General features: G+C 42.4%; 2 protein-coding genes across 3 annotated transcripts; both read right to left on the reverse strand.

The window, feature by feature from the left end:
• Positions 1 to 866: 866 nt before the first annotated feature.
• LOC106611760 (atlastin-3) lies at positions 867 to 14,516 on the reverse strand. Of its 2 annotated transcripts, none has more exons than XM_014212305.2 (14): positions 14,385 to 14,516; positions 8,006 to 8,215; positions 7,036 to 7,173; positions 6,774 to 6,878; positions 6,638 to 6,688; positions 4,604 to 4,660; positions 4,326 to 4,418; positions 4,056 to 4,194; positions 3,847 to 3,974; positions 3,706 to 3,762; positions 3,462 to 3,533; positions 3,148 to 3,339; positions 2,771 to 3,010; positions 867 to 2,570 (listed from the first exon to the last, which is right to left on the reverse strand). In XM_014212305.2, the coding sequence occupies exons 2-14, from the start codon at positions 8,207 to 8,209 to the stop codon at positions 2,511 to 2,513; spliced, it is 1,536 nt and encodes a 511-aa protein (XP_014067780.1). In that variant the 5' UTR covers positions 8,210 to 8,215; positions 14,385 to 14,516; the 3' UTR covers positions 867 to 2,510. The 2 variants fall into 2 exon arrangements, with proteins under 2 accessions (XP_014067780.1, XP_014067781.1); XM_014212306.2 differs by having other exon boundaries at positions 7,036 to 7,170; positions 14,385 to 14,483.
• Positions 14,517 to 17,651: 3,135 nt separating this feature from the next.
• On the reverse strand, positions 17,652 to 21,199 carry LOC106611759 (forkhead box protein N3). Its single transcript, XM_014212303.2, has 5 exons — positions 21,105 to 21,199; positions 19,716 to 20,131; positions 19,484 to 19,605; positions 19,226 to 19,281; positions 17,652 to 18,637 (listed from the first exon to the last, which is right to left on the reverse strand). The coding sequence occupies exons 2-5, from the start codon at positions 19,884 to 19,886 to the stop codon at positions 18,288 to 18,290; spliced, it is 699 nt and encodes a 232-aa protein (XP_014067778.1). The 5' UTR covers positions 19,887 to 20,131; positions 21,105 to 21,199; the 3' UTR covers positions 17,652 to 18,287.
• Positions 21,200 to 21,293: the final 94 nt, after the last annotated feature.

The following is a 21,293-nucleotide window of genomic DNA, read 5'->3' on the forward strand; positions in this document are numbered from 1 at the left end:
CTGTATAACGTTTCATGTTTGTCAAAATAAAACATAAAATCTGGTTACTTTTATGCCTGAGCTGAGGCACTGACATCAACAGAAATAAAGCTTTGGGAAAACATGCTCCCTGCAACACAGAGATTATGTGTGAATAATATAGTACTACGGACAACTATGCTATTCAGACATGAGAAAAATAATATTTCAAAGTGTAGAATCCATAATAGCAAAGTATTCGGTCTCGCCTCACCACACCCCCTGTAGGTTTGTTGAACTCACTTCCAAATATGGAAGCGAATGGTGGCGACAGCAGTGCACGCGCCTCGGTTCAACAAGGCGGCCCGCGACGCCGATCACCATATAAGGAAACAAGGACATGATTTTCGCTATAGCAAATTTCACTACGCACTATACGCACTGTTGGTGGGAGCAGCATTGTGCAGTACAGAAAGGAGAGTGACATCAAGGAGGGGAAAGTAGGAGGAACAAAGGTTCTGACGCTGGAATATGAAAGGATGACGAGCCAACTAAGCAGTTTACAACACTAAAACCTGTCCGAAATTATGAATAATTTAAATAACCCTGCTTGATGCCAACTAACAGTAATGGGTGATTGATTCATCATCATTACCATTTCAAGACTGACCACCAAACGTATTTTTCCTATTCCAGTTATGTGAAGACTAGCATGATTAACTGTATTTTTAGAACGCAATAGATTGCGATCTTTATACTATAGCTAATGTTGTCCTTCCCTTTATCCATTCAATATTGACACCCTCTCCATAAAAGGAAGACCATAATCAATAATAAAAAAAAACATTTTTTGGCATGACAAAGTGAAATCGGTATATGTGATTAACTAATCAAGAACTCAACCAAGCTTACACAGGTCTTATGCATTTTATTTGGCTTAAGCATTACTTTTTCTTAAAAAATAAAACATTTCAGATACCAAGGCCCAACAAAATACCATTGCAAAATATATTTTTTTAAATTAAGAAATAATAAGAACATGAATTTCATGCAGCTACTGTAAAATATTTTTTATTTGTGGAATGAGTTCAAATATAATTGTACTGAGAGGAGGGAGAGTGCAATAGTAATTGCGGAAAAAATCCCTCCAATTGTAGCCTCCTCAACAATGGAATGGAACATAGATATGGAATGTGCAAAAGAAATGTCAGAGACAATTTTACATTTACATTTAAGTCATTTAGCAGACTCTCTTATCCAGAGCGACTTACAAATTGGTGCATTCACCTTATAATATCCAGTGGAACAACCACTTTACAATAGTGCATCTAAATCTTTTAAGGGGGTTTAGAAGGATTACTTTATCCTATCCCAGGTACAATGGAACTTCTAGAACTATGTTGATTTATCTGGATTCTGAGGAAGAGGTATCTTGCCTTTTATTGTACCTCTATGCTTATAAGTAGTTTTTTGGCTGACAGGTCACTGAAGCGCCTCACAATACCCATCACCTGCTTACACACAAAACAGTTAAGAAAACGGTTCCCATAAATTCAAAATGATCACAAGTTCCTTTGAAAAATCTTACATATAACATCTTTGGAGCATTTATTTCTCAAGTGCAACTAACATCTCTTAACCAACCTTCCAAGTTCAGAAGTAATGTACCATATGACATTTTGGTCAAGTTACAAGCAGTGAAGCAGTTTAAAAATTAAAGGATAACAGTGGAATGCATTAGCACTTGCACAGCCAAGTGGGCTTGTGTTTTAAAGTGGGCTTGTGTTTTAGAATCACCAATCGTGGTATCAAGAAAGAAGAGAAAGCAGTACAAGGAATACCTGACATGGATAAGGGGAAGCAAATAAGGTGCATAATGCAAAACTGGGAATGGGAAGGAATGTGCATAAGGCCACAGGGCAGTATAAAGAGACCAGCATTAAGTAAAAAAGATCTGGCTACATGTATAACTGGTATACCCCATTACAGCACAGCATAGGTAAATTGCATCAGGAGGATACACTGCTTAAGTCTAACATGACTTAAAAGCGCCCTGGCCAGCCTCCTAGTACTAAGCATTGGTCACAAAGGATACATAGATTATGATGCATTCAAATCCATGGCATGTCCAATAATACAATACTTGGGTCTAGTGTTTCTACGTAAACATCACTGGGTTGTCTTTATAAATGAGGGGAAGTGTGTGAGAATGGCAGTGTCAGTCAATTTTAAAAACAGGTCCAGGGGAATAAACAACCCCATGGGTCTGAGAATGCACCTTGCCCCAGATACTCTGTAAGACTACGGTCTCATCTTTATGTAGATAGACGCTGATATAACCTTTGTATGCAGTGTAAAATTGTGCGATTGAAAAGATGCTGGTGAATGTGCATCATGTTGACCTCCCACTGCCATTATAATCATCTGTTGGTGTTGTAACAGCACCTTGTATGTTGGTTCCATTGGGTAGCATGGTAAGGCTTTAGTGCTGGGATGTGTGCTTGTGTTGTGCGCATGTTGTATTGCATTAAGATTAATAGGGTCAAGGCCATCTAGCTGGATTTCCTCATCTCAGCCACAGCTGGCCTCGACTTGTTCAATACCACAGTGGCCTGAAAGAAAAAGGACATGATTAAATTGCATTAAATGAAAACTGTAAACAGGGGTACTTGAACTACTTCTAAGGTGGAAAATGTTGATTCTTACAAATGTTTACAAACAATAACTATGCTTAGTTTTTTTACAGTCCAACTGCAAACTCTGTACACCAAATGTGATCGGCCCACACACACAATTCAGAAGATGTGCTCACCTGCTGCAGTATGATGCCTGCTGTCTGGTCGATGACTCCACCCAGCCCCCGGTATTTTCCCGAAAAGCGTATGAAGCTCCAGGTGAGCATGGCGACCATGGCCAGGCCCAAGACACAGTCACATATCAAAGCAATTGTAGCCAGGCCGATGAAGAGCAACAGCCCTGACAGCACGTACAGGAAGCACACAAGGACAAAAAGCACTGCGGGCGTCCGGAATGCACTGAAGACATTCTTTGACTTTCAAAGACAAAGAAAAGAAAATCATATTAATTATAATGTTGATCTAAATAATTCTACCTTGAATTTATCATCAGTGAATTTAAAATGGAAAATACAATGTTTTTACTGACAAATGTATCTGGTGTGACTCTTACCTCATTGTGCTTACTGAAAGACTGCCACAGTTCTACCAGCTCGGCCTCAAGCTGGTCTCGGTAGCGGTCGCAGAACTCCTGCCCTCCCATCTTCTTGGTGGAGGAGAAGACATGGAGGGACTCCTGGAGGAAGAAGTGGTGCTTCTCCTCCAGAGAGGCAGGAGCCACATAGGGAACGTCTCCCCCACAGACCTTCAGGACAATAGCGGGAGAGAGGAAAACAGAATGCAAGGTGAGATCTTATGAGTGTTAAAAGGAATTGTTCTATCAGATAAAAAATACTTTCACTTTCTTTGTCAACATCACAAACCCACCTTCTCCATGTTCTTGTAATACTGGTCTTTGGCCGCTGCCACGGCTGCCAAGTTGTTGGCCTCTGCTGTGGCCTTGTGAGAGAGACATACTGTACATTTAGTGGCAGTGGACTAGTGACATTAAAGAACACCTCAAGACTTATGAACATCCTCAATATTAGCATTATATTCCTCTGTTGAGCAATACAATGGAATATTACTTTACTCTCAAAGTAGAAAACCTAAGTGGTTAATGGGTGTGTACCTGCAGCATAGACTTCGGGTGTGGCAAGTCTTCACCCTGGTAGATCTTGATGTATGCCTGTAATCATAAACATTACACTGTCAAACATGACATAATGATACAAACCTGGCAGGAACCTCAGAGGGCTAAACGCAGTCTCACCTTGAAGAACTCCAGCAGTCCCCTGCAGGTGACTTTGTTGCCGTTGATCTCTTTCTCAGCCAGGCTGTTAGGGTGCAGCAGTGTTGCGATGAGGTTGCGTAGCTCCTTTTTAAACTCGGGAGCCACATCTGAGACACAGGGTTCAATCAGATCAAGTTAATTGGTTATCATTAGATGGATTAGCAAGATGGACAAGGGGGCAGCCATACCACTAAGCTGGCCTTTGAAAGCAGGGCTGGTGGCCACCTTCAACCCAGGATGTGGTAGCAGGAAACAGTTGATGGAGGTGAAGCAGGAATGAATGTGTTCCCTCACTGTCTGTAGTTCCTCATGCTGGGTCTCCTTCACCTGCACAACATCACACATACTGGTTACTATCACCAATGCATAACTGAACCTGGTTGAATTTACTATTGTATCTTACACAGTGCAAAGCAACAAAAAGCACTTCAATTTGTACCCTGAAAAGGGACTAGTACCTGTAGACGTTTATCCAGGAACTCTCTGCCTCCGTTTAGCCCATATTTATACTCATAGGGAAAGCTCCAATCCCTGATTAGGAACATCAGAGACTGTGGGGAAAAAGGGAGAATAGAAAGAGACCACTGTATGGTAAAGACAAGGCACTTTACGTTAGAAAACATACCATAACAAGTGCCTGCGAGTAAGGTCAAAATGCACTTCAAGATAATTGGTCTAGATCCTAAATGATCAACCAACATTTTCTTGATATTTATAAGACTTTTGGTTCACATACCTGAAAGGGCTTCAGATAGATTTCATCCATGGCGAGGCGACCATACTCTGTGAACAGCTGGACGAAGACAGAACACAGGGTGTAATTAATTATGCACAAGAAAAAAAAGAAATATATATATATACACACACACACACACACACACATAAATAAAAATGGCTAAATTAACTTGAGATACTGCTATTAGAAAATAATAATTGCTATTAGAAACAGATACTGTAAATAATGTGGCCTTCATGAAGGGCCCTAAAGTGCGACCATTTTGGTCGGTATATTGCTGTGCGACCTGACATTTTATTTTGGGAGCACCAGTACGACCATGAAAAAAATCTAAATCACCCATTTAACAATTGTTGTAATATATTATTTTACTACAGTGAAAAAAAAAAAATGCATCAGTGATTTGTACTTCTTGCAAATTTCTGAAGTGAGAATGCCTGTGCCTACACTTTGTGTAGCCAGTTAGTGATGTCGAAACAGTCATTTCTAAATGCTTTCCCATAAAACTTTACAAATGAAATGTTAACTGCAAAGTAGGCTTATCAGGCAAAATGATACGATATCGTGATGATTTGTATCACTTGGGTGGTCTTTTGGTTCACAAACTCTGCTATTACAGATGCAGTACAGAAACACTGCCAGCCAAACACCAGTCTCTTGAGGTGCACAACTGAAATTAAAGGGGAACTATACCCTCCAAACACCAGAAGTGTTATCCTGATGTGTTTTAAGCATTGTTGTGGACATTTAACTGCTAACGTGGCTGGTGGACCAAAAAGTGTTTTTAGACCCTGTTCCAAAACCACTCAAAGGCATTTGTTTACACCTGGTTTAGTCATGTTACCACATTAGCTAGCTAGCTAACAACCTGGTTACTTTACCAGTACATCTTGTTCAGTCATGTTAACTCATTAACTAGCTAACAACCGGGTTACTTTACCAGTACATCTAAAGATTTGGGGGCACAGAAAGGGAAAAGGATAGCTTCTTTATAAGATCAATGATCATAGCCAAGAATAAATGACTGATCTCTTGCTCTATCTCAATCAATAAAAAATAAAAAAATATTCTGGTGCTCCTAGATTGTATGTTGTGCTCCTAACTTTGTTTAAGTTGGAAGCACCAGTGCTACCTCTTGATGGGTTAGCTGACGTCACAAAAGCTATGCACACGCTTCAAGTCCATGAGTAGTTGTGATTCTGGATGGCCAGATAGCTACCAACAATGACAAGAAACTGCCATGTGGGGCATCGTAAGTGACTTGTTTTAGTAAGTTTCATCTCTTTCTTAATACCATGTATTGTAATGGGGTGTTTTGAATGATTTCATGCCAATGCTAATATGGCTAAAATTCACTAGCTAGCTAACCAACAACTATAATGATTTATTTGAGACAAGTGCTCATTGTGCAAATTTATTTGTTTTCAAACATTGGAGAGAAAAGAAAGTTTGCATGTTGTCAACCACCTAAGCCAACCAGTCTGTTTTGCCTCAGTTGTGCACATGTCGGTCTCTTTGCTAAACAACCAAACAGTCTATGATAAATGTTAATATAGAGCCCTGTCTTCAGGTATGTTCTGAAATTCCATGACTTTGAAGGCTTGTGTTTAAAATTCCATAATTTACGTGTCCTGGGGGAGCCACGCTCTCAGGTTGTGGAACATGTTGCTAGCCTGGCCAACACCAGACCAAGCAGCAAGATGGCGGCGACAGATAGGGCAGCTCTGCTTCGAGCTCCTAAATACTCACAATCATTTCACTACATCTGCAAAGCATCTGCTAAACATGTGTATGTGACAAATATAATTTGATAACACAAGGCACACATTGTTGGTCTGGATTCCCTGTTGTCCAATGTTAAAGGTCGTTTTAGCTCTCAGTGTGTGGGTTTCAGCGAGCGAGACAAAGAACCAACCACTGTAAAAGTAGTCCCCTTCATAATCGACGCATCATGCCAACAACATCAAAGCGCCAGAGTCAGCCAGAGTCTGTCGCTTTAGCCAGGCACACATGCTGCTGCTGAGGAAGACTGACCTGCAACTGCTGCAGATCATCTTCCTGAATGTTCTGAGAGAGGTTGTAGATCTGGAAGAGACACACAAACAATCACAACCATATTATAAACATTGACATCAATTATAACAAATAACATGAGTGCACAGCAGATCACCTGTATTGAGCTGGTCATGGTGCTGAGGGCAAAGATTGTGGCACAATCCTTCACAGTTGACTGGTAATCAAATGCACCCTGGGTGTCCATCAGTAATACTGCCACCTTATAGAGGGCAGAAATCAATCCAACCATCAATCAATCAAATACATAACATAAACACTACACTTTGCACACTTTTCAGTTCCAGTGCCGAAACAACTTTCTAGCACAATGGCAGAATCATTCCTAAGCACATTGTTTTGACTGTTGGAGTCAGTACCTCTGTTCCATCGCTCTTCTCCACCAGGAAGACCTCACTCCACAGCTGGATGCCGGTGGTCTCTGGCTCTGAGCCCCCCCTCCATTTGAACCCAGTCAGGGGCTCATCGTCCTGGCCCAGCCACTCCTCACCATGCTTCTGGAGGAACACAGACGTTACTACACATTACTGACTGGTCTGACTTGGCAGCAGCCCTGGGAATAAGTCTGACATCATGAAACAATTCAGGTCAAGGGAGAGATACAGGTAACTGTAAATAAAGGAAACACCAACATAAAGTGTCTTAATAGGGCATTGGGCCACAACGACACATAACTGCTTCAATGCAGCTTGGCATAGATTCTACAAGTGTCTGGGACTCTATTGGAGGGATGCGACACTAATCTTCCACAAGAAATTCCATCATTTGGTGTTTTGTTGGTGGTGGAATACCCGGTCTCAGGCGCCGCTCCAGAATCTCCCATAAGTGTTCAATTGGGTTGAGATCTGGTGACCGAGACGGCCTAGGGCATATGGTTTACATCGTTTTCATGCTCGTCAAACCATTCAGTGAACACTAGTGCCCTGTTGATGGGGCATTGTCAGCCTATGGGTACGTAGCCAAAATAATGGCCTGCCCAGCATTTTTAGACATGACCCAATGCATGATGGGATGTTAATTGCTTAATTAACTCAGGAACCACACCTGTGTGGAAGCACCTGCTTTCAATATATACTTTGTATCCCTCATTTATTCCAGTGTTTCCTTTATTTTGGCATTAACTGTATGTCTGCAGGAATATAGAGTCCCTCAGACAGAAACAGACAGTCTAACAGGCCTGCAGGGTACAAGGAGCACAGGTATAACACACATCTCACAGGTATAACATACAGTTAGTTACCTGTATGTGATATAAAACTAATGAAATATTGAACTTTGAACAAAGCTTAGGACCATGGGTGTGTATGTTCTAATTTCAGAAACACTGACCTTCCTGTACATGTAGCGGAGCATGAAGTCCAGAATGAAGCTCTTGCCTTTCCGGAAGGCCCCAGCCACTGAGAGCACCACCACATGTTTGTCCCGGACCTCCGGTGCCAGCAGAACCCGTCCCAGAGCCTCTGTGTCCAAGGCAAAGGAGTGATCCTCCTTGCAAACTGTCACAATCTGGACTGGGCCTGGCTCACTCCCCATCGTTCCCTGTGGGTGAAGAGACACACAAGATTTTGACATTAATGATGGTGCAAATCTGAGGCGTGAAATGTTAGAGTAGGTTAGATTTAGGCCTGCCTCACATCAAGCTATTATCAAAACTGATAATACTGTATAACTAATCGGTGTTACAACTTTGGTGACTTCCTTCCCATTACATCGCCTGGCTATCCAGACTCCTTCCTCCGACTAAACGCTACACCCACAGACATTCGTTTCTTCCCAGCAATGAGTGAGGGGATTAGATTAAACTGGTGCGGGCGCCCAGGTAGGTGTGTTTTGCACCAGGTTGAAGTTATTTGCATTTGTTTTGGAAGCGGGCTGCCTCCCGGGCGTGAGCCAGGTGCCCTGTTCAAAGCCCACAGTGAAGTCGGCTCAAAACGAAAGTGACGTAATTAAGCACGTGGAGTAAGAAGTAGGATTCTGTGTTTTCACATGCAAAAGTGATTGAAAATTCTAACATATTTTATGGAAAAGAGATGTATGTTTCTGGACCATGCTGCCTTGTTGACAACATGACTCATCGCTTTTGCCCGTTCCCGTCATGGACCATAGACCGATGCCCCTCGGCTCAGCATATTCGAATCTGCCAATTCTTGATCCGAGTACATCACCGACACTTCACAGAATGCAAACACATTCGGGGCTGTCTGATTGGTCCAGAAACCGATGGGTTTGTAATTGGCTTTGATACTCTGATTGGTTAGAGACGATCCAATCGCTGATGACTTTCCTACAACACCCCTCACCATAAACGACTTCAATGATGGCAGTCTCAGACTAAAGTATGTAGCGAACGACAGAGCATCTGAAGAATTGAGTGTGTCGTCAGGCTACCCATTACATACTCCCTGTATAAACAATTCAAGCTCAAACTGAGGCCTATGAAAAGCACAGTAATGTTGAAAATTTTTGTTTTTTCTGAGGAGAACCCAGTGTCCAGTGAGAAATGATTCATAGTTTATGCACAGATAAGCTTTCATCATTAGACAATGTTGGGCTCTGTGCAGGACTGTGTCTAAGAATGTGTGATGCATCAACCCAGCTGCCGGCTAGTGCATGCTCCACATCCATGCAGATTCCTTTAACCCTCTCAACAAAGATCTTTGTTGCATTGCTAGTCGCCGCCCATGCCCACGGCAAGATGGGAACCATTATTGTATAACCAAGATGGCGTAGCAGTCAGATGTCTTTGTCGTGTCCCATGTATATATATTTTATATATTTTTTCTTTGCATAGATTTTTTAAAACATCAACTTCAAAATACTCTCCTGCAACCCGCCTCACCCAATGTGGTGTGGATCTGCTTTTTTCTACAGTATTTTTCCTTACTTCTGAATCAGAACCCCTAACTACTAGCTAGTAGTCAGCTAACCACTGCTAGCGGTCATCAGCTAACCTTTAGCTCGGAAAACTCTTGCCAGTGTGCACAACGCGATTCAAACCAGAGCATACCGGACCCATTTTCTCTCCATTTCCCCAGATTCCCACCCCAAGCTCTGAACCTTTTCACCTGGATCATCGCAGCTAGCTAGCTGCAATCCGTGTGTCTACTCCTGTCTAACGTCTCTGTCCCGAAGCAAGCACCAACTAGCCTGGAGCTAGCCCATGGTAGGCCCATCTCCCGGCTAGCTGAAGAGGCCCATCAGCCACTCCTGGGCTACAATACCTGGACCCCTTTTACTGCCGGTACGAAGCCCCACCGATCCTTCACGACTGGACTACCGGCGTAATCTGCCCAAGGGGTTATTCAACTGGCCCCTCCGTCGCGAAGTCCCCTGAATGCCCATCTGCTAGCTTGCTAGCCGTGGCCCGCTAGCTGTCTAGAGCATATCGGACTGTTAGCTGAATTTCTTGGGCCACTATACCCATTTTGTCAATTGGACTGGACCCCTTTACCACACGGAACCCTACTAATCGAGGAGGCGCCGCACGAGGAGGCTATAACAGACTTCCTCCGTCGCAACGTCCCTCTAAGGCCCTTATGCTAGCCCCGGCCCGCTAGCTGTCTGAATCGCCGTGTCTCCAGCCAGCCTCACTACTCACTGGACCCCTAAGATCACTCAGCTACGCATGCCTCTCCCTAATATTTCACTGTATAGCCTCTAGCGCAGCTCAATATGCCTTAGCCAACCCTTTAGTTCCACCCCCCACACACACGGTGACATCACCTGGTGTAAATGATGTTTCCAGAGACAATATCTATATCATCATTACTCAATGCCTAGGTTTACCTCCACTGTATTCACATCCTACCATACCTTTGTCTGTTCTGTACATTATGCCTTGAATCTATTCTATCGCGCCCAGAAACCTGCTCCTTTTTCTCTCTGTTCAGAACGTACTAGACAACCAGTTCTTACAGCCTTTAGCTGTACCCTTATTCTACTTCTCCTCTGGTGATGTAGAGGTTAATCCAGGCCCTGCAGTGCCTAGCTCCACTCCTACTCCCCAGGTGCTCTCATTTGTTGAATTCTGTAACCGTAAAAGCCTTGGTTTCATGCATGTTAACATTAGAAGCCTCCTCCCTAAGTTTGTTTTATTCACTGCTTTAGCACACTCTGCCAACCCGGATGTCCTAGCCGTGTCTGAATCCTAGGTTAGGAAGACCATCAAAACCCCTGAAATTTCCATCCCTAACTATAACATTTTCCGATAAGATAGAACTGCCAAAGGGGGCGGTGTTGCAATCTACTGCAGAGATAGCCTGCAGAGTTCTGTCATACTATCCAGATCGGTACCCAAACAATTATAGCTTCTACTTTTAAAAATCCACCTTTCCAGAAACAAGTCTCTCATCGTTGCCGCTTGCTATAGACCACCTTCAGCCCCCAGCTGTGCCCTGGACACCATATGTGAATTGATTGCCCCCCCATCTATCTTCAGAGCTTGTGCTGCTAGGTGACCTAAACTGGGACATGCTTAACACCCTGGCCATCCTACAATCTAAGCTTGATGCCCTCAATCTCACACAAATTATCAATGAACCCACCAGCTACAACGCCAAATCCGTAAATACTGGCACCCTCATAGATATCATCCTAACCAACTTGCCCTCAAAATACACCTCTGCTGTTTTCAACTAAGATCTCAGCGATCACTGCCTCATTGCCTGCATCCGTAATGGGTCTGCAGTCAAACGACCACCCCTCATCACTGTCAAACGCTCCCTAAAACACTTCAGCGAGCAGGCCTTTCAAATCGACCTGGCCCGGGTATCCTGGAAGGATATTGACCTCATCCCATCAGTAGAGGATGCCTGGTTATTCTTTAAAAGTGCCTTCCTCACCATCTTAAATAAGCATGCCCCTTTCAAAAAATTTTGAACAAGGAACAGATATAGCCCTTGGTTCTCTCCAGACCTGACTGCCCTTGACCAGCACACAAACATCCTGTGGCGTTCTGCATTAGCATTGAATAGCCCCCGTGATATGCAACTTTTCAGGGAAGTTAGGAACCAATATACACAGGCAGCTAGGAGAGCTAAGGCTAGCTTTTTCAAGCAGAAATTTGCATCCTGTAGCACAAACTCTAAAATGTTCGTGGACACTGAAGTCCATGGAGAATAAGAGCACCTCCTCCCAGCTGCCCACTGCACTGAGGCTAGGAAACACTGTCACCACCGATAAATCCACTATAACTAAGAATTTCAATAAGCATTTTTCTACAGCTGGCCATGCTTTCCGCCTGGCTACCCCTACCCTGGTCAACAGCCCTGCACCCCCCCACAGCAACTTGCCCGAGCCTCCCCCATTTCTCCTTCACCCAAATCCTGATAGCTGATGTTCTGAAAGAGCTGCAAAATCTGGACCCCTACAAATCAGCCGGGCTAGACAATCTGAACCCTCTCTTTCTAAAATTATCTGCCAGAATTGTTGCAACCCCTATTACTACCCTGTTCAACCTCTCTTTCGTATAGTCTGAGATTCACAAAGATTGGAAAGCTGCTGCGGTCATCCCCCTCTTCAAAGGGGGAGACACTCTAGACCCAAACTGCTACAGACCTATATCTATCCTACCCTGCCTTTCTAAGGTCTTCGAAAGCCAAGTTCAAACAGATTACCGACCATTTCGAATCCCACCGTACCTTCTCCGCTATGCAATCTGGTTTCAGAGCTGATCATGGGTGCACCTCAGCCACGCTCGAGGTCCTAAACGATATCATAACTGCCATCGATAAGAGACATTACTGTGCAGCCGTATTCATCAACCTGGCCAAGGATTTCGACTCTGTCAATCACCACATTCTTATTGGCAGACTCAACAGCCTTGGTTTCTCAAATTACCTGGTTCACCAACTACTTCTCAGACATAGTTCAGTGTATCAAATCAGAGGGCCTGTTGTCCGGACCTCTGGCAGTCTCTATGGGGGTGCCACAGGGTTCAATTCTCGGGCCGACTCTCTTCTCTGTATATGTCAATGATGTCGCTCTTGCTGCTGGTGATTCTCTGATCCACCTCTACGCAGACGACTCCATTCTGTATACTTCTGGCCCTTTTTTGGACACTGTTAACTAACATCCAGACGAGCTTCAATACCATACAACTCTCCTTCCGTGGCCTCCAACTGCTCTTAAATGAAAGTAAAAATAAATGCATGCTCTTCAACCGATGGCTGCCCGCACCTGCCCGCATCACTACTCTGGACGGTTCTGACTTAGAATACGTGGACAACTACAAATACCTGGGTGTCTGGTTAGACTGTAAACTCTCCTTCCAGACTCACATTAAGCATCTCCAATCCAAAATTACATCTAGAATCGGCTTCCTATTTCACAACAAAGCATCCTTCACTCATGCTACCAAACATACCCTCGTAAAACTGACAATCCTACCGATCCTCGACTTTGGCGATGTCATTTACAAAATAGCCTCCAATACCCTACTCAACAAATTGGATGCAGTCTATCACAGTGCCATCCGTTTTGTCACCAAAGCACCATATACTACCCACCACTGCGACCTGTAAGCTCTCGTTGGCTGGCCCTCGCTTCATACTCGTCGCCAAACCCACTGGCTCCAGGTCATCGTCTTTGCTAGGTAAATCCCCGCCTTATCTCAGCTCACTGGTCACCATAGCAGCACCTGTCAGCTGTCAGAGCAGCTCACAGATCATTGCACCTGTACATAGCCCATCTGTAAATAGCCCATCCAACTACCTCATCCCCATACTGTATTTATTTATCTTGCTCCTTTGCACCCCAATATCTCTACTTGCACATTCATCTTCTGCACATCTACCATTCCAGTGTTTAATTGCTATATTGTAATTACTTCGCCACCATGGCGTATTTATTGCCTTACCTCCCTTATCTTACCTCATTTGCACACACTGTATATATACTTTTTTTCCTACTGTATTATTGACTGTATGTTTGTTTATTCCATGTGTAACTCTGTGTTGTTGTATGTGTTGAACTGATTTGCTTTATCTTGGCCAGGTTGCAGTTGTAAATGAGAACTTTCTCTCAACTAGCCTACCTGGTTAAATAAAGATGAAATAACATTTTTTTTTAAATACTGAAAGGGGGAAAAGTCAACCAGGCCAATATTAACTAACATTAAACCTACTCTAGCTAGAGACTTTATCAATGTCACACCTTACTAGAGATTTTCAAATCAGAATAAAATTACTGTCCTCAAAACACCGTTTAAGTGTTACAGACAGCATAGCCAACAGCAATGACGGGTGCTCTGAAGATGTGGTGCCAAAAAGCAAATTAAGTGACATGCCATGATTTTCTCTACCATGACAGTCAGACAGGCAGAGTCACAGACTAAGTAACATGAGGAATGCATGACTGAAAACAGGTTTTCAACTGTGTAACTAGTTAACGTTACCTACAAATAAAAGGCCCAGCAACAGAATTCACTACAGACAACCGTGTAGCCCTATCATACCATAGCAAGTTGGGGCATTAGTTATAATTATAATAGCAATAATTTTTCTATCTAGTACACAGGGCACACTACAATATTTCAGATAGCTGTTAGTATAAAGTAATTTAGTGTACCGCACGCGGAACTTAACTAGCTAACGCTACAGTAAGCTTGTTAGCTAGCAAAGCTTACAGAAACATTATTTTATAACAAATTTAAACGAAGGTTTACTGTTCACCAAATAGTCGTAAATTATTAGATATAGCACTGTTTTACCTTTGGTATCCCGAATGAGGAATTCACCGGCACAAGCAATGAGTCAGAAAATGAACAATACTGCTGTCCTGAAAACTTTTTCAAACTACGAATTCATTCACTTCCGTGTCCGCAGTCGAATTGACCTGTAGGGCTTGTAGTTTTGTCAATGCCATTACGTCTTGAAGTATTAGAACTACATTTACAGAGATCCTCCAGGCGGTCATGCTTACCCTTGTGCTGATGGCTAATGTAGATTTTAATGGAGGGCTACTAATGCGGAATCTACAGAATGTGCTAAACCCATTTATGTCCATAACGAACATGAATGGGGTTAGCACATTATAATTTAATTTTGTACACTTGCTCTCTAAACTTACTACTGGTCAAAAGTTTTAGAACACCTATTCATTCCAGGGTTTTTCTTAATTTTTTTTCTATTTTCTACATTGTAGAATAATAGTTAATACATCAAACCTATGAAATAACACATATGGAATCATGTAGTAACCAAAAAAGTGCTAAACAAATCAAAATATATTTTATATTTGAGACTTCAAATAGCCACCCTTTGCCTTGATGACAGCTTTGCACACTCTTGGCATTCTCTCAACCAGCTTCATGAGGTAGTCACCTGGAATGCATTTCAATTAACAGGTGTGCCTTGTTAAAAGTTATTTTGTGGGATTTATTTTTGTTGTGACAAGGTAGATGTGGTATACAGAAGATAGCCCTGTTTGGTAAAAGACTAAGTCCATATTATGGCAAGAAAAGCTCAAATAAGCAAAGCGAAACGAAAGTCCATCATCACTTTAAGACATGAAGGTCAGTCAATACGGAAAATGTCAAGAACTTTGAAAGTTTCTTCAAGTGCAGTCAAAAAAAACATCAAGCGCTATGATAAACTAGCTCTCATGAGGACCACAACAGGAAAGGAAGACCCAGAGTTGCCTCTGCTGCACAGGATAAGTTCATTAGAGTTACCAGCCTCAGAAATTACAGCCCACATAAATGCTTCACAGAGTTCAAGTAACAGACACATCTCAATATCAACTGTTCAGAGGAGACTGTGTGAATCAGGCCTTCATGGTCAAATTGCTGCAAAGAAACCACTACTGAAGGACACCAATAAGAAGAAGACTTGCTTGGGCCAAGGAACACGAGCAATGGACATTTGACCGGTGGAAATGTGTCCTTTAGTCTGGAGTCCAAATTGGAGATTTTTGGTTCCAACCTCCGTGTCTTTGTGAAACGCGGTGTGGGGGAAAAGATGATCTCCGCATGTGTATTTCCCACTGTAAAGCATGGAGGAGGAGGTGTTATGGTGTGGGGGTGCTTTGCTGGTGATACTGTCTGTGATTTATTTACGATTCAAGGCACACTTAACCAGCATGGCTACCACAGCATTCTGCAGCAATCCCATCTGGTTTGCGCTTAGTGGGACTGTGCTGCCATGCTGTTAGAAGGTAACAGATAATTTTATTACAATGGTTAAGATGGATTTTCATTGTGTTACATGGTGTTATTCGCCACCTAGTGGAGCTTTCTGGTACTTAGAAAGACTGTACGCAAACAGGAAGTAGAGAATTCGTTCTGCACCCATAGAAGCAGCTAAAAACAACTCTACGGTGCAGGTCTTTCAGTGTAGTTATTTCTTGTCACGCTTCAGCCTCGGAAAATATTTGTTTGTAAGTTCGATTCAAGCATTTAGCTAGTGATGATAATCTTGTTATTGATAGAGTTGCTTACATATCAATGTTGATTGGTTGCATTTACTCACACAAATTGCAATGTCTTTCATGTATGCTGTCAGCTGTATTACTTTGCTCGTGCGTCATGTAAACGAATTGTAAAACATACAATACTGAAGTTTTGTTACTGTTTCTAGTGTAATATTTTTTGTGATTCTACAGAGATGGTTGTACATTATTAGATTAATTAAAGGAGTTAGCCAATTACCATATGAGTTACAATTAGCTATATGGTTTGGCATCATGCCAGATGCATGGTACCTTAGCACGTGCTTTGTATTTATGCAACTTCAACTTGAAATGTATAATGAACAGCTACAGTATGTCGATGTGAATTGAATACTAAAGTATATTTTCTGTATTTTTCAGTTTCATTTACAGTAGTGAATGCATACATTTCATTTCATGCAATTTTTTTTTATTTTTATTTTTTGTACCCCGTGGGAATCGAACCCACAACCCTGGCGTTGCACACACCATGCTGGCGTTGCAAACACCATGCTCTACCAACTGAGCCACAGTTGCTCTACCAACTGAGCCACAGAGAACGTTTATGTTTCACAACAAACGTTTTCAATATATTCATTCAAGAAAAGTCAGGCCTTGGGAGTTTTATTGAAGACTTAGTTGTTAGCTATCTGTCTAGTTTTGCATGGTAACGCAATTCAAGGGCAGAATAGGGACTATCATTTGTTTTTTAGTTGTTTTTCATTAGGGAAATGACCAAACACACCTCCAGGCTGTGTAAGGGTTATTTTATCAAGGAGAGTGATGGAGTGCTGCATCAGATGACCTGGCCTCCACAATCCCCCGACCTCAAACAAATTGAGATGGTTTGGAATGAGTTGGACCGCAGAGTGAAGGAAAAGCAGCCCACAAGTGCTCAGCATATATGGGAACTCCTTCAAGACTGTTGGAAAAACATTCCAGGTGAAGCTGGTTGAGAGAATGCCAAGTGTGCAAAGCTATCATCAAGGCAAAGGGTAGCTGATTGAAGAATCTCAAAAATAAAATAGATTTTGATTTGTTTAACACTTTTTGGTTACTACATGATTCCATATGTGTTATTTCATAGTTTTGTTGTCTTCACTATTAGTCTACAATGTAGAAAATAGTAAAGATAAAGAAAAACCCTGGAATGAGTAGGTGTTCTAAAACTTTTGACCGGTAGTGTAAATAGATAATAAAAAAAGTACATAGGGCAAAACATTTGTCTACATTGTGAATTGTTATTGTAGTAGTCAGTCTTTGGAGCTAATGGGGATCTAAAATACTTAATACACCTCAAATCTACAGATGACCTGGATTATTGATTTTATCATGTACATTTTGTGTTTTGGCTTTTGACATAATCCCTAGATGGGTAACCAAATACAAATGATAATTACATTTTAATGTAATTTTTGGGGGCTTGTTATAGCCAGTCAATTCCCCCCACTAGATGGCGTGTCTGCCCATTGAATCCTGTCATTATCTGAATATTTGAAAAAGGTGTACATGATAAATGGTTTGGGACACATAAAAATATTACCAGTCCTATATTTTAAAAGTTTTGTGCTTTATTGTTAAGTTGAGAAGTGAAAAATAGATGGAATGAGAAGTCTAAGGTTTCTTTCTAAACAAACAAATCAAATATATTCTCAGCAAGAACACATGTTTAATAAATGGTGCCCCTGGTAAAGACATTATAAAATCTAAAACATTAAAAAAATATGTTAATCATGAACAGACAAAGATTCAGGAGAATTAAACATAACTTTCTTTGTCCCCTGAATCTGAGAGTGGATTAACTGGCAGTAGGTTTATCATTCATCGGAAGTATTCCATCAAAATACAGAGGTCTCGATTCTTCGTATCATCATATCGGTACAGCATCAATCTTTTTCCTCCCTCATTTGTACCAAAAGCATATGCCAAGGTTTGGTTTATGTCAATTAATGTGGTGAGTGGCTTAATGTGTTTCAGTGCATCAGGTAGGGTGGCTTGGATTTGCAATCATAGTAGCTATATCACTTCATGACAGCAAATCAAATCTCAGGCAGTGTCAACACACAGCAGCGAATTGTCAATTTCTATCACTCAGGTTGCACATAATCTCCTTGCATCACAGTGTAGGCCAGTCTATTGGTCAATTTGTTTAGACCCCACTGCATGTCATTATCTGTAGATCAGTCTAATGTCCACCCCCTGCCAGGTCCAGAAGTGACCCAGCAGCCTCTTGGGCCTCAGCATCCAGCTGCAGGATCTCTACAGTCTCCAGATCCAGTTCAGTGTCCCCGGGCAGGACCAGATACTGGTACTGATGATACTGGTAGTAATGGAACTCTATGTAGCCGCTGTCTGACAGGGGGTCTTTCTCCATCTCCTCACCAACCTCTTCTTCATATTCCACTGCCTCCATATTGACAAGCTCCTCATGGTCAGGGGTCAGAGGGCAAGGTGGATTTGAGGAGAGAGGTGGGTTGTCTGAGGTCAAGGCTGGGGGAGAGGGGGAGGAGAGGAGAAGGGTTTGTGAAAGGGAATCTGTGTGACAAGAGACCAAAATTAGTTTTTGTACTGTACATTGAAAAATGTGGCATGTCAACATCCATTATAGGTATCCGCATACATTGTTGATGTGCAATGTGCAAACATTTTATAATAGTGTCCTATACAGTAGAGTAGAGCAATTGATGTAAAAGCTTTAAAAAAGAGATAGAAAAGCCATGCATTACACTGCATACTATGTAAACAATCCCTCTCTGAGTGGAATGTTGGGAGTTACTGCACTAAAAGAGAGTGACAAATGGCGGAGCCATGGTGTTGCTGTGGCTATAGGTTGCCAAGGTAATAGAAGGTTGTTGCCAAGACAACAGCACACAAACCCACCAACCATGCAACATGCGGAGTAAAGAGGTAGAAAAAGAATTCAGCAGGTGAATTAAGGTGTAAAAGATAGTTTAATTGAGGAACAACTGATCTATGACTAAACATTACGAGGGAACCGACATCTTCAAAAATAAATTTGTGAGAGGCACTACAATACTGTCTGGGGCTTTATAGTTTGCCCACAAACTTCAGTGTGGGTATCAAGATCTAGGAGGCTGACATGCTTAGTGATAGAGGGCTAACCTGAGATCGCCACAGTGTCACACACCATAGATACTCCATAATCCGCTCCCTCCAACCTGCACAGGACAGAGAGGGAAGACAAATACAGTTAGTTGGACTACTGGTAAGGGTTTGACTGGGCTGTGATAAGCCTGCTATTGTAAGACAAATCATTAACCCACTTGCGTTAAATAACAAGAATTTGGGCAAAAATATGGTGGCAGTCACAGAAGGATTTGTGAGATTTGGCAATGTAGTAAACTGTTTGTTCATACTCACAATGCAGGGTTGTTTAGTAAGTTGCTGTTAGTGCTGTGGTAATACTGGGTCTTCCTAAGCACCTCCAGAAGAGCGGGTCGATATTCTGGACACACGCACCACAGTGAGCCCTTCCCCACCGACTGAAAAAACACATCATATGCAATCTTCAATATCACAAAACACCATTATTTCAAACAAAAAGTGAGACTTAATGCAATGGGCACATTGAAGACGAGTGAACACATCTCACCTGGTTCTTGTCCCTGTGAATCCGACGGAAGCTCTTACTCAGAGACAGGTTGTGTCGAACAGAGTTTCTCCACCCCCCAGGTGCTGCTCTGTAGTAGGGGAAGCTGTTCAATATCCATTCATAGATACCCTTCACTGGGAGCCTCTTGTCTGGCGAGTAGTCTATCGCCATGAATATTAGACTGCTGAAGGAGTAAGGGGGCTTGGATGGGGAGGGAAGGTGGTGTTGGGTAGGTATGGGATCCTGGGGCTCCAGCTGGGGCAGTGGTGTTGTTTTGGGCAAGGGCTGCAGGGGAAGCAAATTGCCTCTTTGATGTAACCAGTTGAGGCAGGTCAAGTCATCTTGGTCAGATGTGGTTGGAGAGTTGAGGCAGTGTAAGTTTTGTCCGTCAAGGAACTGAGGGGGGGACAGGGAGTCTAAAAGAGGGGAGAGAGATTCAGTCTTGAGGTGAATGGAAGCTGGGGCTGTGGGGGAAAGCCAAGTAGGGCATGGTGGGATAGACAGAGGAGATAGAGGGAGTGAAACATGGACAGTGGAAGAAGTCTGCAGAAGAGAGGAGAAAGGTGGGGACTGGTAGAGAGTGGTGGGACAAAGAAGAGATGTAGGGAGGGGTGGCAGTGTGTGAGTGTCACTCTCCATCTCTCTCCCAGCAGAAGACTTCTTATACACTCATTCAATAGATGATCTGTTGGGCAAAGCAGAGCAGTCAAACATTTCAAAGGCATAGCGAAAAATGTAGCTCAAGCTAACAGCAATGTATTTCCACAATTTGAAAAACGTAAGTAAACCCAATTTTAACAGCGTTGGTAGACCAGATCAGGTGGTCTTACTGAATTAATTAGTGGCTAGATGTTGAGAGTCAGTCTACTCTCTGCCCTGCACCAGGATCATTCAGTTGGTAAGAATATAAAAACATACATCAAGTTAAAGATTAAGAAAAGTCTGAACAAAGTCCTCCCCCTTTTTCTTCTGGTTTTGGATGAATGATTTCGCTAGCTATACTAGCAGATTAAAACAGCTACACCAGCAAAAAGGCATTGTACAGGTGGATACATAAAATCTTCCTGAATAGAAAACTACTTTTATTTCTAAAGGGTAAATAAAGCAGACTGCTCATGAAGCCACATGGTGCTCAACAATGCTACTCAATGTGCTCATACTTCGGAAAATGGCGGTAGAATATAAAGTTACATTTAGCACAATCAGTCAAGCAGTCTTTTGTTAAACTCCCCCTCAGGTGCTGACATAAATACTTAAAACAGAGTATAAAAAAAAACCAATGCATTGCTTACCAATAAAGCAACGTATTAGTTCAGGGTATATCGGCAAGTCTCGAGTTATGCAAAATCTATTATTCAAAAGTTAAAAAATATTGTCTGATATCCATACGTAGAATCGAAGTCGAATTCCTGCCCGTCTGCCTTCTATCCGTTCCAGTGTTCCCTTGGAAACCAAAAGGACGCTTTGCAGGTTGCGCGTCACTTGCTCGTTCCCGCCTTAAAGATACAGTTCAGCATTTATTTTCCCAACACAAGGAGAGGACAAACCACTTTCCAGATATAACGATCACAGCATTCC

The sequence above is a fragment of the Salmo salar genome, chromosome ssa09, assembly GCF_905237065.1.
Source record: "Salmo salar chromosome ssa09, Ssal_v3.1, whole genome shotgun sequence".
NCBI classification, from domain to species: Eukaryota; Metazoa; Chordata; class Actinopteri; order Salmoniformes; family Salmonidae; genus Salmo; species Salmo salar.